The 17,117-nt window shown below is 33.7% G+C and overlaps 1 protein-coding gene across 1 annotated transcript; it reads left to right on the top strand.

Annotated features, from left to right (window-relative positions):
• Positions 1-1,290: 1,290 nt before the first annotated feature.
• On the top strand, positions 1,291-11,167 carry LOC132039840 (uncharacterized). Its single transcript, XM_059430367.1, has 6 exons — positions 1,291-1,605; positions 3,572-3,798; positions 6,164-6,274; positions 7,198-7,353; positions 9,696-9,937; positions 10,652-11,167. Exons 1-6 carry the CDS (start codon positions 1,316-1,318, stop codon positions 10,973-10,975), a joined length of 1,350 nt encoding a protein of 449 aa, XP_059286350.1. The 5' UTR covers positions 1,291-1,315; the 3' UTR covers positions 10,976-11,167.
• Positions 11,168-17,117: the final 5,950 nt, after the last annotated feature.

Raw genomic sequence — 17,117 nt, 5'->3', positions numbered from 1 at the left:
TAGTTTTAGATGAAATTCAAGGTATAACCTAAATTCATTAAAATGATCACTCAAGAATCAATTTAATTTTTATATATATTTTATGCTTAAAAGGATTAACTCTTAATTAACCAAACAAGATATTTTAAAGATAATCGATCTTAATTGATAACACTACTTTTATTTTCAACACTATATGGCTTAATTTAATAACTTATAATTTTTTATGTTTGTAAGATATATGAGCTTATTAAAAAAGCAAAATTTTGGAGATGTAAAACAAATAGAGAGAATAATATGACCACGCAAAAGATGTGTTGCGGCGGATGAGTTGCTTATAATCCTTAATCGAGATGTTTTAGTCTTCGAGCCGCTGCAGAAAAATTCTTTAGGGAGAGCTTCCCCAAATGGGCCTAAGCGGCACGAATACGGGTTTAGTCGAGCTCCGATGTCTCGACATCGGACCGGACTATGAGAAACTAAAAAACAAAAACCATGAGAAAAAAAATCATGGAGAGTCGAATATACGATACTTCCACACTTTAAATGTAAATAAATCGTAATAAATGTTTCAATTAAAAAAGAAAATGTTGCTCCAAAATTACCTAAATTAATCTATAAGGTATCCAAACCGGTCTATTCCATATTGTAGGTGTTTTAATGTACGCTCATACCCTCAATCACTCCAAGCACCTCCAGAAAGTAAAAAGTGTTTCCACTAAATTATTTTTAACTAAATAGGTACAAATTTAATGTAAGAATTTACTTATCTAAACAAGGATAAATTTGAGAAAAAAATCAATACCTTTTTTGACTGTAAAAAATCATTTGTTCTAATAAATATATAAAAATTAAAAACACTACATATCCAAGATCTTTAAACTTATAATTAGAGTAGATAAAAAGTAATACTGAAGCACATTGGTGAACTTAGAATCGTTTTGAAGCCTTCAAATGTAAAATTACCCTATATTTTGATCAAGAAGTTAATTAAATTACATAATTAAGCCTTAGTACTTTTAAGGCATGTAAATAAGAAAAGATCTTATTTATAAAAATATACAATGTTAAGTTAAAATAGAATTGTACGTGGAACCCACTGCAAAAAAGACAAATTTAAAATTCAAAATTTTAACACACCTACTATACCATTTAAAAAATGAATCAAGGCAATACAAAGAAAAGCAAAATATAGCAATATTTTTTTGCTAGTAAGAGAACTAAAATTTAATTAAACCCTTTGATTTACGGTTTACAAATTAGTGAGATTATTTATATAATCAATCTCACTTTATATGTATAGTAATACGACACGTCTTTATTGTTCATTGATGTAATGGCGTTAAAACATTTATTTCTACACAACAATTCCTGCATTCCACCACCACCGTCAACATCGTGTTCCTCTCGCCACCAAAATGCATCATCAATTACTACTAATACAATACTTCAACATCCAATTTTATTGTCAAAGAATATTAACAAATATAAACCTTTGTATTTCCCTAATAAGAGGAAGTTGAATACTACTAATATCAGATCCCAATTGAATTATCCAATTATTTCTCCACAAGATCAATGGGGTACTTGGACTGCTCTCTTTACTGCCGGCGCTTTTGGCATTTGGTAATTAAGTAACTCTCTCATGTGTGCTTGTATATTAGTTTTTGGAGATAATGGTCGTATTTACTGCCTGTGTGTCTCAATTTATGTGGTATTATTTTTCACTGCTCGAGATTCAAATTATGTGAACTTTGATCAATATTTTAAAATACTCCCTCCATTCCATAATAAGAGCCCGTTTGGATTGACTTATAAGTTGGTCAAATCACTTTATAAGCCATTTTTAACTTATTTGAGTGTTTAGTAAAAATAGAAAATAGCTTAAATTAAGTTAAAAAGTACTTAAAATAAGTTAAAATCAAGAAGTTGCTTAACCTCAACTTATTTTTTTTTGCTTAAAAACTATTTTGGTTTGACCAACAACTTTACCCTTTTATACGTTATATTTTCTTTTAATTCTAATACTACCCTTACTTCTAAAAACCCTTTAAGCACTTTTATCCAAACAATTAACTGTTTATTTATAAAATAACTTTTAGCATTTAAAAGTACTTTAAGCACTTATGTTTAGAAGGCACTTTTTTTCGGCTAATCCAAATGGGCTCTAAGTGACTTTTTAGGCTTATGTACACCCTTTAAGAAAGTACTCACTCCTAGAAAATTAGGAGTGTTTTTACTAACTTACCCCTGTAAAAAAAGAAAAACTTAATGATTGTTGATTACGTAAATAAGGGTCATTTTGGAAGAAGAAGATCAATTTCTCCTTGAAATCCTAAAGCACCACTTATTTTGAAATAAATGAAAAGCCTAAAAAATCACTTATTATGGAATGGAGGGAGTATATTTTTTCTATCATATTAACATGAGATGGATTGCAACTTATGGTAAGTTATCAGAGATAGTGGTTAAAAACAGACACAACTTTCACTTTTTCGTGAGTTTCACACTTCAATTATCGGCTGTTCCCTTTTTCTACTTGGGCTATCACCATCTATGTATCAACTCTACCATGTGTGTGTATATTAGATTATTAGTTTTGGACATAATTCTCGCATTTACTCCGTGTGTCTCAATTTATGTGGCAATTTTTGCTTGTCGAGATTCAAAGTATGTGAACTTTGACTAATATTTTAAAATTTTTTTTTTCATGAATTGTGTATTATAGTACTTGGGGGTCGTTTGGTTGCTGGTTAGGAGCTAAATTATTCATGTATTATATCCATACATAAAATAAAATATAGATTCCCTCATAACTAAGTATATTTCAAATTGAAGTAATCATTTAAGTTTAGGAGCTAAGTTATCCATGTACTAATTCCTGCATCAGTAACTAATACCATGTTTGGTAGCATTTTTTGTGCTATGTATAAAATTCAAAACACCTAACATGGTGTTTGGTTTGCAGTTTAGAAACTCGCATAACTAATACATGCATAAGTTATGAGGGAATCTATTTATTAACTTTATGCAGGATAGAAGATGGAATAATTAATAAACTAATACTCCCTCCGTTTCAATTTATATGAACCCATTTGACTGGGCACGACATTTAAGAAAGAGGGAAGACTTTTGAAACTTGTGGTTCAAAATAAGCCTTGAAAATTTGTGTGGCTGTAAATCATTCATAAAGTGAATTTGTTTCCAAATTAGGAAAGAGGTCATTCATTTTGGCACGGACTAAAAAGGAAATAGGTTCAAACAAATTGAAATAGAGGGAGTACATGATAACTTAACCCTGCATAAAATAATACATAGATTCCCTCATAACTAATTCCTGCATTACTAATAGCTGCATAACTCTATCAACAACCAAACGACCCCTTATAGTTTTCAGATATCAAATTTTAATTTTAAAATATTGAGCTAGTCTAATTCAATTTAGCTTCAAAAGATTAGTCAAACCGATTCTCGAGAAGCGTAAAGTGCCACATAAGTTGGGACGGAGAGAGTACCTATATAACTTTTTTTTTTTTTTTTTGGTATAATCATGGCGAACGAATTGATAAGTTTTGGTCTTGTAAAATTGAAGGTCGGAGAAGACCAAGGTTGGGGGTGCACTAAGTGGTGCACTAGTAAGTACACTGGTTGGTCTCGCCGCAAGTAACTTGGGCATTATAGCTTGTGATGCGCCAGCATATAAAATTGTGACAGGATTCTTGCTTCCGCTTGCTGTTCCGTTGCTGTTGTTTAGAGCCGATATGCGTCGAGTATTAAAGTCCACTGGAACGCTGCTCTTGGCTTTTTTGCTTGGATCAGGTAATGGGATGCTTGACTTTTTCATATGGCACATCTACTGCAAATTTAATCATGCAAACTGATAGTACTTTTCTGCCCTGGAATGCTTGGAATGACCAGCTCAAACTATTAATATTATTATTATTATTATTATTATTATTATTATTATTAATATTATTATATCATTGATCTTAAAGTTGTACATGCTCTATAGTTAGGTTTAAGTTGGATGATATTTCTCCAATTTGATGAGTAGAGGCTCCAGATTTATGTTTTTATTCTTTCAACTGCTCATGAACATAATGGCCTTAGCTCGCATTGGTTTTCGGCTAAAGCTCACAGACTGGTTTGTTCTTTCTTTCAATAGCTAAATGAGGATACAAAACAAGAGCGAGGCTTATACATAGGGTGGAGGCTAAAAAGGATATATTTCAAATCCAGTAAAATTCTTTCCCATATATTTTTCATCCAAAAAGGAAACAAGGGAAGCCCTTTTTCCTCCATCAAATCTCCCTGTCCTCCATATAAAATACAACTTTGTTGTCTAGTTTTGTTCATCAACACATTTTTCAGCATTCTTCATGTTACTTATACCTAGCACAAGTTTCTCAAATATTTATGTGTCTTCAAGGATCTGTGTTAAGAACTCGGCTCAGCTTCTCAGATTAGTTTGAAAAGCTAACATGATGGCACTTGCCAAGAAACCACTTGAAAAGTACTAGAAGCTACAGTTTGTTATTTATGCGGAGAAAGAATGAAATAATCTGCTCCCAAGATATTAGCCTAGAAAATGAGATTCATCAACCTAATAGTACTTGATAAAGAGAGGTGATTTAGCCTTTGTCACAAAATTTTGGTGCTTTACGATTTTCTATTGCCAGGTAGATCTTATTGAACTGGCTAGTACCTAGCAGGTAATAGGTAATTACAGAATTTTGGGTATTCTACTCTTTCCAGATTTTCATAAGTTTAACTAGAGAAAGAATGAGATAATCTGCAACCAAGTGAACTGAAGCTCTTTAAGGCCTCCTACGGTCATTCATTATATCCTACATCCTTTATCTTTTCGAAAAAAGAAAAGAAAAAGTAAAAAAGAAAAAAAATTCGACAGCTCTTGGTATAACTGAGATGTCTAACTTCTGACTATACAATGAAATTTTATTATTTTCATTGTCTGATTATCGAGAAGCGCAGACACATCGATCGTAAGTAAGAGCAACCCGGTGCACAAAGCGTCCTGTGTCTGGGAAGGGCCGCACCCCAAGGGGTGTGATGTATACAACCTACCCTAATGCAAGCATTAGTGGCTGCTTCCACGGCTTGGACCCGTGACCTATAGGTCACAGAGAGACAAGACAGTCAATCGTCACGACCCATTTTCATGAGCCGCGACTGGCACCTAACAAGCTGCTACCCACTAGACGAACCACTACTATTCACTGTTTCATATATGATTAAGCCAAAATGGAAAGCATGTAATAGATGAGAGACTAGATCTTAATAACAACGAAAGTCAAAATAGCTGATACACAATCTAGAACCAACCATAATCCAACAGACATTGTCAAGGGGCATCTAATAGAATCTGAGTACAAAGATCTAGGGATGCAGTCCCAAAAACAGAAATATAATGAAATAAACTAGATAGATACCAACACGAACAGATGTTGGCTCACCTCTATTGAAAGCCCCGAACACCTCGAAGTAGATCAAGTATGTCTTGCGGTAGCACTAGGGATCTGTATAGAGCAGTAGGTGGTGAGTCACAAGGACTCAGTAAGATCATCGACCCACTCCTCTGTCTTACCCCGTGGAGCAAGTCTTCAACAATAGAATGCCTGAAAGCAAATAGTGTATATCTCAGTCTATAAATAACCATAACAGGTATAACGATTTGATGGCCTTAAGCTACGTCAATCAATCACATATGTGCACTTGGCCTTCGTGGTTGGAACCACTAGACCAATCCATAAGCCCTGTGCAGATAGGACTGCTAGACCAAAAGCATCGGCCCTCGTCGATAGTACAGATAAAACAACCCATAGGTCCTCGCCGAGAAGAAGGGCAACACTAGCTAAATTTGTTCCAAGTGTCAACACTAGCTAAATTTGTACTAGCTAAGATCGCAATGCACACTGCACCAGTAGAAAATCTGCACTAGCTAAATTTGTTCCAAGTGTACCGAAACACCCCTGAACCCCTTGGGTCCCAAACCAAACATCCCAACAAGTCCTAAAACATCATATGAACCTAAGGGAAGTCTCAAATCAAGGAACGGGGTGCTAAAACTCAAAACAAGGGGTTGAGTTGTTACATATAGTTTCTCTCATTAAAAGCTCTAGATTTTTCATTTTCTAATCGGTTCTTTTCGTCTTGGTTTTGGCAGTTGCAACTATTATTGGGACTGTGGTGGCTTTTTGGATGGTTCCGATGCGATCACTTGGTGAAGATGGCTGGAAGATAGCTGCTGCTCTTATGGGAAGACACATAGGTGGAGGTAAATTCATACTCTTGTTTTCTCTGTGGTCTTGTACAATTTAGGATCATCCTTTTACATCTGTATTTTTCAATCATCCTTATGGGAGCTTTTTTCCACTGATGTTCATTAAAAAAATGCACTATACCTTGATACTGGAGTTCCTGTAAATCCAAAGTGCTGGAAAAACAACCAGTTGGCACTATACCTTGATACTGGAGTTCCTGTAAAACCAAAGTGTTGGAAAAACAACCAGTTGGCTTCTCATTACTGGATTATGGTCTGTTAATGGTTGGCATGGATGTAAGTTTCAAATCCTCTTTTATAAGGAATGTAAGGAATGTCAGTACTGCAACCTACTTTGTAATTGGAGGTTCTAAGTATCACATTGAGCATGATCGGTTTCTTTCCCAAAAGATAATCCTAGAAGGTTACCTGTGACATGTCAGGCCTGGTGGTCTGAAGTAGATTTTTTTTTATTTTTTATCTTCTTAAGCGTTCATGTGGTTTAGAAACTAAGTTGGGAACACTGTGCTGTCTAAAGATGATTTCAGTTTCAACTTTGGATTTTTATATTTGGATTCAGAAGTGATTCTCGATTTCAAATTGGTAGCCTTGTCTCGCTTGTTTAAGAATATATTCAAACCTCTTTATTGATAAAGACTTCTATAACATCTTGATGCCTTTTTAACAACAAGACCCAATGTATCCACATGAAAGAATATTCTATTTCACCATGAAAGTTACTGACAGCCTTTTATAGTATTCAGAGAGCTAATGGAGAACCTCACAGATAAAGAAGCTGTGGGAAATATAGCAAACTTGATTTAAACCTACTGAATCTGTAATTGTGATGGTTATTATTTTGCTCTGGAAGAGAGTTATGCTACATACTGAGTTATCTACAATTTGACATTTTGTTAATTCATTTGTCTCTCTTTCAGCTGTCAACTATGTGGCTATTTCCGAAGCTCTGGAGACATCACCTTCAGTTGTTACTGCTGGGTTGGCTGCTGATAATCTTATTTGTGCAGTATACTTCACAACGTTGTTTGCATTGGCTTCTAAAATACCCGCTGAGGCTACTCTATCAGCCACTGGTATGTACACCGGTTCAAATGATGAAATATTCCCTGGCTCCTTTACCTGTTAATTAGTGTTTTCTATTTGCTGTTCCATCTCTTCTATAGTAGTAAAATTTGAAATACCCGGAACTCTATGTTGAAATTTTCTTGTCTTTCAAAGTAATAGAATGATTTGTTATTTATCTGAAACACCTCAGCTTTGATTTGGCTGCCGTATCTCCTTTGTCTTATCTCTATCATTGAGAGAGGAAACAAAGGCGTTTCTGTATACAAAGACCTCATGCATAAATCCTGCTTTTAAAAGATGAAGCTCCAATAAAACTTGTAACTCACCAAAGCTTCCCAACTCAGTCAAACATGAATAGATCTTCAAGGAACATGAAAATCTCTCAGGCACGAGCCCCTGGGAGAGAGTGTAAAAACTCTTTCTGGCAACATTTTAGTTCTCTGTCGCCAGTTCTCCTTGGTTTAACTTAATTTTTCCATCAATCATGCCTTGGTGATTGCTTCAAAAACTTGGTTTCTTTCTCTTAGCTATATATGGTTAACAGAATCTATTTTAGTGTTGGTTATAATTCTTTTGTTATTACCGAAAAGGACAGATCAGACATCTGGTATGAATGGGTAGAGCGCAAGAAAACTTCATGAGGAAACCGACTTTCACTTGAAAAGTCATGCTTCGGATATACGAGCTACTACATATATCATCTATGGGGAAAGGGTATGCGTTCAAGTGATGGAGGATGAGGGATCATATGAATAGTTTTTTTTTTTTGGTGCCAAGAAGTTTTATTGCTATGGTCGTTTCATGAGCCTATTAGCTTTGCAAGGGGAACATAGAGCTGTTATAATACTAGAAGTAGCATGGGGTGGAGGGAGAGTGCTATAAAGATAGAAAATTTCATTAAAAGGGAGGCCCTAGTTACACAGTTTTGGCAAACTAGTAGCAAATCATTCATACAGTAATGCTCTCAGAATCTACAAATGGGAGATGTGATTTTATTTGGGCTGAGTTGGATAGGCTTGCAGGGATCGTATAGAGGGCTTTGAGAGTAGTTCATTAGTGCATACAGCTGCATTAGTTAATAGTTACTAAGTTGTATATGTATTACATGTCAGTCCCATAAGTTAGTTTTTCGTCCCTAGGTTCTCTTTATTTCAGTTTGGTCCTTCTCCTATATGTAATCAAATTGCTATTTCGCAGAAGCTATGAATGAAGAATATCTTAGTTTTTTCCTTAGCTTCCTCTTCCTTTAGCTAAACTACATTTTAAATTTCTGTTTCCTTTGCAAAACTGCATCAGTGGTATCAGAGTCATCAATCCTCTGACCTGCACGGTGATGGAGTATCATGGTTTCCAAGTTTTAATTCTCAACCGTGGGGTCTTCATGGCGCCAATCCTTACGGTTACAGGAAGTTGCAATGGGTTATGGGACTTACTACAATGGGTATCAGCAGCAATTCAATCAGAATATATTCTCACTATGCTTACCAAGCGTTGGAGTTTGGCTGGAGATTTGAATTGGAGAAACCTCCCACAAGCCCATTGCCATTCCAAAACCCTCTACACACTTCTAATTTCACTCCTTGGTCAGCCGCTAGTACCCAATAATCCAATATTGCTTCTGCTCTGTATCACCCATCAGAGATCGTTGGGGCCTCCTATGATTTTTGGACTGACGGCAGATCGGAGCATGAGCCTCCACCTTCGCTGTTTCAGCAGCAGTTCCGTTTCGGCACAGTCATAGATGATTCTATTCCAATCTATTTTCTTATTGAAGAGGAGATTACGACAGCTGTGGATGAGGGAAATATTTCTACAAGGGTGCTAGAAGCAAGGAAGATGGAAATGCAGGGGAGGTGTAATCGATGAAGTTAGGGCCAAAGGTAGCACGACATCTATTACCAGCAATCTTACGAATGCTGCGATTCTGGAGTTATTGTCGGAGAAAATGATAATAGCAGCTCCGCTTGGGAGGAAAGTGTGAGAAGTAAAGGCACGGGAAACATATTATTGAACTGTCTATTCTACATTATTACACTGAGCTCTATTTATAGACTATACTACAATCCTTTTCCACGTAGGTACTATATACAATCCTAATCTTATTCTAACACTCCCCCTTAAGCTGGTGCATAAAAGTCATATGTACCGAGCTTGTTACAGATGCAACTAATACGAGGACCAGTAAGGGACTTGGTGAAAATAGTTTTTGCCTTGTAACTTTTGTTTTCCTTGGCACAAACTTTGTGCTAAGGGTTATTTATATAAAATTCTGTTGGGTTATTTATATAAAATTCTGTTACCTTTTCCAAAAATAAAATTAAAAATTAAAAATATTCGGAACTCTTTTCAGATGACAAGATTGACGGGGAACCACAATCTGGTAACAAGCTACCCGTATTGCAGACTGCTACTGCTCTTGCTGTGTCCTTTGCTATATGCAAAGCTGGAGATCTTTTGAATAAGCATTTTGGTATTCGAGGAGGCACCCTTCCCACTATTACAGCTATTGTTGTCATTCTAGCAACTTCATTTCCCAAGCAATTTGCCTACCTTGCGCCTTCTGGTGAGGCTATGGCAATGATTCTGATGCAGGTAAGTTTCCACTGTATATCTGGATGTAAAATGACTATTTGAATGTTGCCAGCCTTCCCTTTTTTTTTTCTTTCAAATTATGTTCTACCAAGTACAAGTAAATTCAAATATCTGCCATGAGTTTCTTGCATGCTGAATTGTAATGAAAACAGCCTTAGACACTAAAGACATTTTTCTTACCGTCTGTTTCTTCAATTTTGCATGCTTTTACGCAATGTAACCTGGCATATTGTCTGTATCATTTACGCAATAAAGACAACTGCAAGAGCACACCATGGACATTTAGGATAAATTCATGATGACACACTTTTAACTCTATTTGTCTGTTAAATGGTCTTGGTGGCACATATATAGGTAAATTAGATAAGTTTGAGAAACCTAGTTCCGACGTTTAATATAAAGGTAAATTATTCTCTACAGATTTATATTCATAGAGGGTAGAGTTTCATATGGAACAGATGAACAACAGAAGAACAATAGTCGATCTTCAGTGTATATAAAAATTGCTGCACGCCTGACCCGCCCCTCCTCAAAATTTTTAAAGGAGTGTTTTCACCCACCCCACATAAGAGCTTCTTCATCTCCGCCCCATTGCCATCCCTAATTAGAGGACTAATATTTTTTTCTCTATAGTTAAATTAGCCCAAACTTTTTCCTGTATTCTTTTTGGGCAAAGATTGATCTAACTTGTTCTCTTATGATCTTGAGTAATAGGTATTTTTTGCATTCATTGGTGCTAGTGGGAGCATATCAAGCGTTCTCAATACGGCACCCAGTATATTTCTGTTTGCTTTAATCCAGATTGCGATACATCTGGGTGTGATACTTGGAGTTGGGAAACTGCTCCGATTTGAACTGAAACAATTACTCATAGCATCAAATGCAAACGTAGGAGGCCCAACAACAGCTTGTGGAATGGCCACTGCTAAAGGGTGGATTTCTTTGGTTGTTCCGGGCATTCTTGTTGGTATTTTTGGTATCACCGTTGCAACTTTTCTCGGTATGGCTTTTGGGGAGTTCGTCCTTAAACTCATGTGATTTTGGATAGTGGACCTACTGAAGTGTATCAAGAACAGAATTATACCGTGGAACAAACGTTTATACACCAAAAGCATATCATTCTGCAGACATAATATGTCTTGCATGTGAACGCCCTTGGGGTCGTTGGGTTGGCATGGTAAGGAGATTTAATCGCCCCATAAAGTCCAACATTATTGATACAATGTTTGGTACTTTTGTTTTCTTCATAAATAATAGTTCTCTCTTTGATTTGTTAACCTATTTCTTTTAATATATCAAAATGAATGACTTCTTTCCTAATTTGGAAATAAATTCACTTTATTATAATGATTACGTTACTAATACACAAATTTTCAAGGCTTATTTTGAACCACAAGTTCCAAAAGTCTTGCTCTTTCTTAAATGTCTGTGACAGTCAATGCTGGTTTTATAAAAACTAGACATCTCTTAAATTATGCAGAAATGATATTCGAATTTGTAATATATCAAACTAGACATTCAGCAAGAATTGATTCTTGTAATTATAATCCTTACGTTAATAATCTCTATTACAATTCTTGCATCATTAATCCTTGCTAACTTGTCTCTAAATCAAAGGATCTGTGAGAGTGTTATGCTGGTTTTATCACATGCCTAGTTTCCATCTCTTCATGTCTTGCAGGCGCTATTCTTAGGCCTCATTGTTTCCATTAAGATTAAGGCGTCTGAATCTGAATACGCATCTGAATATTAAGATGTGCATCAATATTAAGAGTTCTGAATCTGAATATACATCCGAATATTAAGATGTTGTCTATGATTCAACACTTGTGAATGATTAAAAAGCCTTATTTCAATATCTGAATATGTAAAATTTATCTTTTTAAACATGCTAAATATAAAATTCAAATAAAATTAGGAATTAAGCATTATATCAATAAGATACTAAAAAAAATCTCAATTCAGCAAAATAAAATTGAAACAATAATATTTCAAAGATATAAACGAATATTTTATATTTGAAAAATAATTTGAAATATTGCATATGCATTCATCCTTTCAAGAAAGACAATTGGAACTGCATATGCATTCATCCTTCTGAAACACCTTTTCCATAGTAGTAAACATACAAATTAAGCATTTAAAGCTTACACAAACATCAAGCCTTAAATGGACTAAATAATATCATTCTTATATATTTATATGTAATTAACTCAAAAGTAATACGTGCAACTCTTTTTTCTCGGTCCCATTTCAAGATTTATGCCATATGCTGCATAGAATAAATAAATTGAACCTTTTTTGCGTAAATATTCACGTTCTTCTACCGGTTAATAGGTCATCAAGTGGGTAAAGATATTAGATATGTAGGATTCAAACAATTGCATAATTACTTTAACAAAGATTTCTCAATAAAAATTCTTTAAATAAAAATTAGTTCAAGAAGATTGCGAATTTACAAAATAATACGCAAATATTCTAAAAATTTAAAATTGTACTGGCTTTGGTTGCCAATTGATAGTTGGAGATAAGAGGGAATAGTGAAATTGTTATAAAGTGCAAAAAGAAGGGGAATAGAGCACATTGAAAGTTTGGGTGACAAAAAGTAATGTATTTTAAGAGTCGGTGTATATATACTTTATATAACTATATTTGCAGTTGGAAACTGCCCATGATAAATAGCAATTTAAATAAGAGGGACAAAACAAATGCACTTAATGTTGTATCTTGATTAATCTTATGAAAAACGTCATATAAACAAACGCACTTTTAATGTATCATAAACTTGATCCTGAATTTATATAGGTAAGATGTCAATCTCAAATATGTAAGTGCAAAATAAATTTAGCCTATTAAGGGGTCATTTGGTTCTTGGTTAGTAGGTCATTGTTCATGTACTAAATCCTGCATAATTTGTACTATGTTTGGTAGCATATTTTTGCTATGTATAAACTTTTAAGACAATAATACGATGATTGGTTAGCAATTTAAAATATTCACTAATACAAGTTTTTAAGTTATTAGGCCCAATTATATATTAATTTATGTAGGATAGATTATGAAATAACTAATAGTACATGAATAGCTAAATCTTGAATCCCTGCATAACTCTAATCAACAATCAAACGACCCACGAGTGTTCAAAGTGAGGAGCCACTTGTGACTTGTGATGAATGGAAAAGCCTTCTCGAGGATAGATAGAGCAATATTCTTCAAGATTTTTCAAAATTTAAACATACGTGTGCCCAGTACAAAACAGGTGTGGGGCTACAAAGACCATCACGAATCCACATCATGTGAATTAATTTAAATTAAGTTAGCGAATATCCATAGTTAAAGCATTAATATATTATATTTTTAGAGTTATGAATTTATATATGCTATTTATTACTATAATTTAGTGAATTTTTACATATTTATTTATATTCCACATTAAAAATACTGAGTTGTCCGATGAACCGGTATCATAATTGAGTATCCGCCCTTTCCCACAAAATTCTTAGATTTCACTATTTAGTCAACAGAGCATATAAATATCATGCATATATTCTTTTAGAGAATATCTATACATAATATATATTATACTAGCAATTAACCCAAAAGAGATGCCAACTCTTTTAGAAAAAAGGAAAGAGAGTTCAAAATTGATGCCATATGCTGCTCAAGTGGTATAAGATTTTAGTAACTATACAGCTGATCGTGTTAGAGACATCTAGTGACGAGTTGAAGCTTACGGGTTAGGAATTTAGTCTTATTGAATTACTGAAATTTTAAATTAATAATTTATACATATTAAACACATTTCTCAATATAAATATAGGGTTTAAATCAAAATGTTTGTCATGTCACATAATTTTTTTTCTAGCTCCACCCCGGGGGACATCTACCAAATATTTATAACTATAATTTAAATTCATTGTACTGGCTGCAGATAATATTCTTACATCATCACGTAGACTTGTTAACAATAATAGATAACTCAATCTTGATATAATAAAGTGCGAAAAATAGAGGGGGAACATCTATGACCGATAAAATTACACAAGTATTGTAAAAAGGAATTACACCATCGGTGTATATACTTAATATATAACTATATTTGCAGTTGGAAACTTTGGAAAAAATGATCTCCTATGATAAATAGCAATTTAAATAGAAAAGAATGACCCTACAAATCTCTTATGTTGTATCTTGATTATCTCTTATGAAAAACGTCATATAATTAGAAGAATACTTTTAATGTATCATAAACTTGATCTCCTGGAAACTTTGTAGAATTTATATAGATATGAGTGTCAACAACTCAAATATGTCAGTGCTCTAAAAATATATTTATTTTTATTAGGGAGCGTTTTTCCTTTAACGGGCTTTAAACGACACAAATTTGAATAATTTTTTTTGCGCGGATTTCCCTTCAAATGCGCTACCATTTTTAATTTTTGTTTTGACCAAAAAACATTTTTAAAATAATCTTCATGTTAGTTACTGGTTCTTTGTTAATTAGACAAACTTAAAAAAAAAAAGTTTGAGAATAAATTGTTTGCGAATATTTTTTTTAGGCCTAACTTAGTTATGACGATATATGTAAATGTTGGCCTTATAACAAACTTGTAGACATTAAATTATGCCAAGGCAAAAGTTATGCAACAATATAAAGTTATGCCTCTTGTATTAAGATTTTTTTTTTTTTTTTTTTCAATGATTTCTAACCTTTAATATAAAATAGAAAAATTTGAAATAAAATTCTTACAATTTTTTTTATACTCTGTTGAGGTTCGAACCAAGAATCTCAAGAGTATTTTTGGCCATTAAAGTCTTGAGCACAAGAACCAAAAATTACACAAATCAATTTGAGGAGCAAAAAACAAAGACCATCCACGAATAACGACATCTATGCGAATGACTTAATTTGAATTAGTCAGAGCCCCAAAGCGAATATCCAAACCAAGTGAAAACCCCAAAAAACTCAAATATGCAGCTAACATTTTCTCAAGCACCAATTATAGTACTTGCTAACTTTATATACCTCAAAAAAAGGGTTATCTTGTTTGCCATATATATATATATATATCTTGGAATGATGACTTTAAGTGGGCTACACTATTGATTGCCTGATCTCCCTCCAGGCCCCCCCATCTTTAAAACTCCATCCCTCTATATTGCCAATGTGGAGGGGCAAATATGAGAAAATTTCATAAATGGCTATGGTTTAGACCGTATTTACGAAAAGTCAAATCTTGCAAACATTTATTAACGAGATATAGCTATAAATTGGTAATGTCAAAAATCAGCTATTTATGCACTTCTCCCCGATTATCGACGCGATACAATTGGCTCCAGAAGAATTTCTCGATCAATTAAAATCACACGAAATAAAGACTAGATAAGACATTACCCAATTCACGTGTTTGTTTTTTGTATTTGCTACAAAATAAAAAATGTTACTACGTTTCATATATTTTTAAACTACAACTATGTATCAAAAATACAATCTAAATGTTTGTCATGTCACATAATTTTTTCAAATATTCACCCGCACCAATTCGTATCAGGTGATTTAATAAGGTAAAAATATATGTTAGTTAGTTATGATTAAGTGGCCAAAGTTTCTAGACGAACACAGATCATGGAATCAGTAATTTGATATAAAAACCGGGTGTGAGTAAGTTTTGGGTGCGAATATAAGGGACCCAAAAAGACTAGTAGTGGCAGTGGGTATCTAGCTTTTTTCCAACAATGCATGGTCAAGTTGCAGGCAGGGTACAGAAAAATAATGAAAAGAATAGGATCTTACTTTGCTTTTTTATCATACAAAAGTAGCAACAATGTACAATTTGATTTGTTTATATTGGTTAGTGAAAATGAGCCCTACCAATCTCACTATCTTTGTCCCCTCTGGTCCCCTTTTTGAATAAATAAACACACCTTTAGGCCAAAAAACAAAAAGAAATCCCCACATACATAATATATAAAGTATATAAAATAAAATCTAATTAGTTTTGTGCTCTTATATTTAATTAACTGTTTTGAGTAGACATATAAATGGCAGGATGGAATGCTAACCAAGATTGCACTCAAAAGTGCCCTACCATCCCTTTTAATGTTTTGACCATTCAACATTTTTAAAATAATCTTCATGTTAGTAGTTGTTCTTTGTTAATTAGACAAACTTCCAGAGTAAAAAAGTTTGAGAATAAATTGTCTTGAATTATATTTTTTTTAAATGATTTCATGAATACTAATGACGACATATGTAAATGTTGAGATTAGAACAAAGAAAGACATACGTTTTGGGCAAGACAAAACTCAAGCAAAAACTAATATAGAAATCACAATCTAGTAATACATTTACAATTTATTATCACTTTCACATTTTTGTCATCGGTCGACCTTTCCAACCTAATAATAATATAAAAAGAAAAAGGGAAAAAAATAAGAAACTTCATTTTTTTTTTGGAGATTTGAAACAAAAATGAAAATCTCACTTGGATAGATCTTCTTGAGCACAAGAACCAAGGTACACACAAGCACCAAAATAATAGTAGCATTAGTTACGATGCCAAGAACAAGGGGATAGCCTGGGAGTTAGCTCAATTGGTAAAGGTTGAGGCATAAGTATTTTAGATCAGAAGTTCGAGCTTTGTGTCAAGCAAAAGTTTAATATATAAGTGAAGAATGATAGAGGGGTGGGTCCATCATTCCCAAATTGCAAAGCTGCAGTTGGTTGCATTAATTTCGCAGGACAATAGTTTTTACAGTGGCATTTAAGGCATAACCATCCACTTTTTAGTGATTTTTTTTTGTCTTTTTTTTTGATTTTTCTGTAGCCAAAAATAGGCAAACTTCAATCTTCTTCTTTGAAATATGACAAAAATTTCAGATGCGATTGTCAGACGTTTGGCTCTGGCAAGTCAATTTTCAGACAAAAATGTCAAAAATTTGATCTTAGTAAGCCAAATTCTATACAAAAATGTGGGAAGTTTAGTTGTGGCAAGCCAATCAATATGCTAAACTTCATATGCGAATTGTAGCAGTCTGCCTGAAATCATTTTTGAAGTGTCAAATCTTGCAAACATTTATAAACTTTGACTATGACTTAAATGGTAATTCAAAAATCAGCTATTTATGCACTTCTCCCCGATTAGCTTGATACAATTGGCTCCAGAAGAATTTCTCGATC

The sequence above is a fragment of the Lycium ferocissimum genome, chromosome 12 (genome assembly GCF_029784015.1).
Source record: "Lycium ferocissimum isolate CSIRO_LF1 chromosome 12, AGI_CSIRO_Lferr_CH_V1, whole genome shotgun sequence".
Classification (NCBI taxonomy): domain Eukaryota; kingdom Viridiplantae; phylum Streptophyta; class Magnoliopsida; order Solanales; family Solanaceae; genus Lycium; species Lycium ferocissimum.
The sequence above is the reverse complement of the archived record's forward strand: the minus strand, read 5'-3'. Positions and strand labels throughout refer to the sequence as shown.

Bases quoted from the DNA above. Each gene is read 5' to 3' on its own strand.
- LOC132039840 (XM_059430367.1), top strand. From the start codon at position 1,316: ATGGCGTTAAAACATTTATTTCTACACAACAATTCCTGCATTCCACCA. The intron at 1,606-3,571 runs GTAATTAAGTAA...GTAAAATTGAAG, and splicing joins GCCGGCGCTTTTGGCATTTG to GTCGGAGAAGACCAAGGTTG. The intron at 9,938-10,651 runs GTAAGTTTCCAC...CTTGAGTAATAG, and splicing joins TGGCAATGATTCTGATGCAG to GTATTTTTTGCATTCATTGG.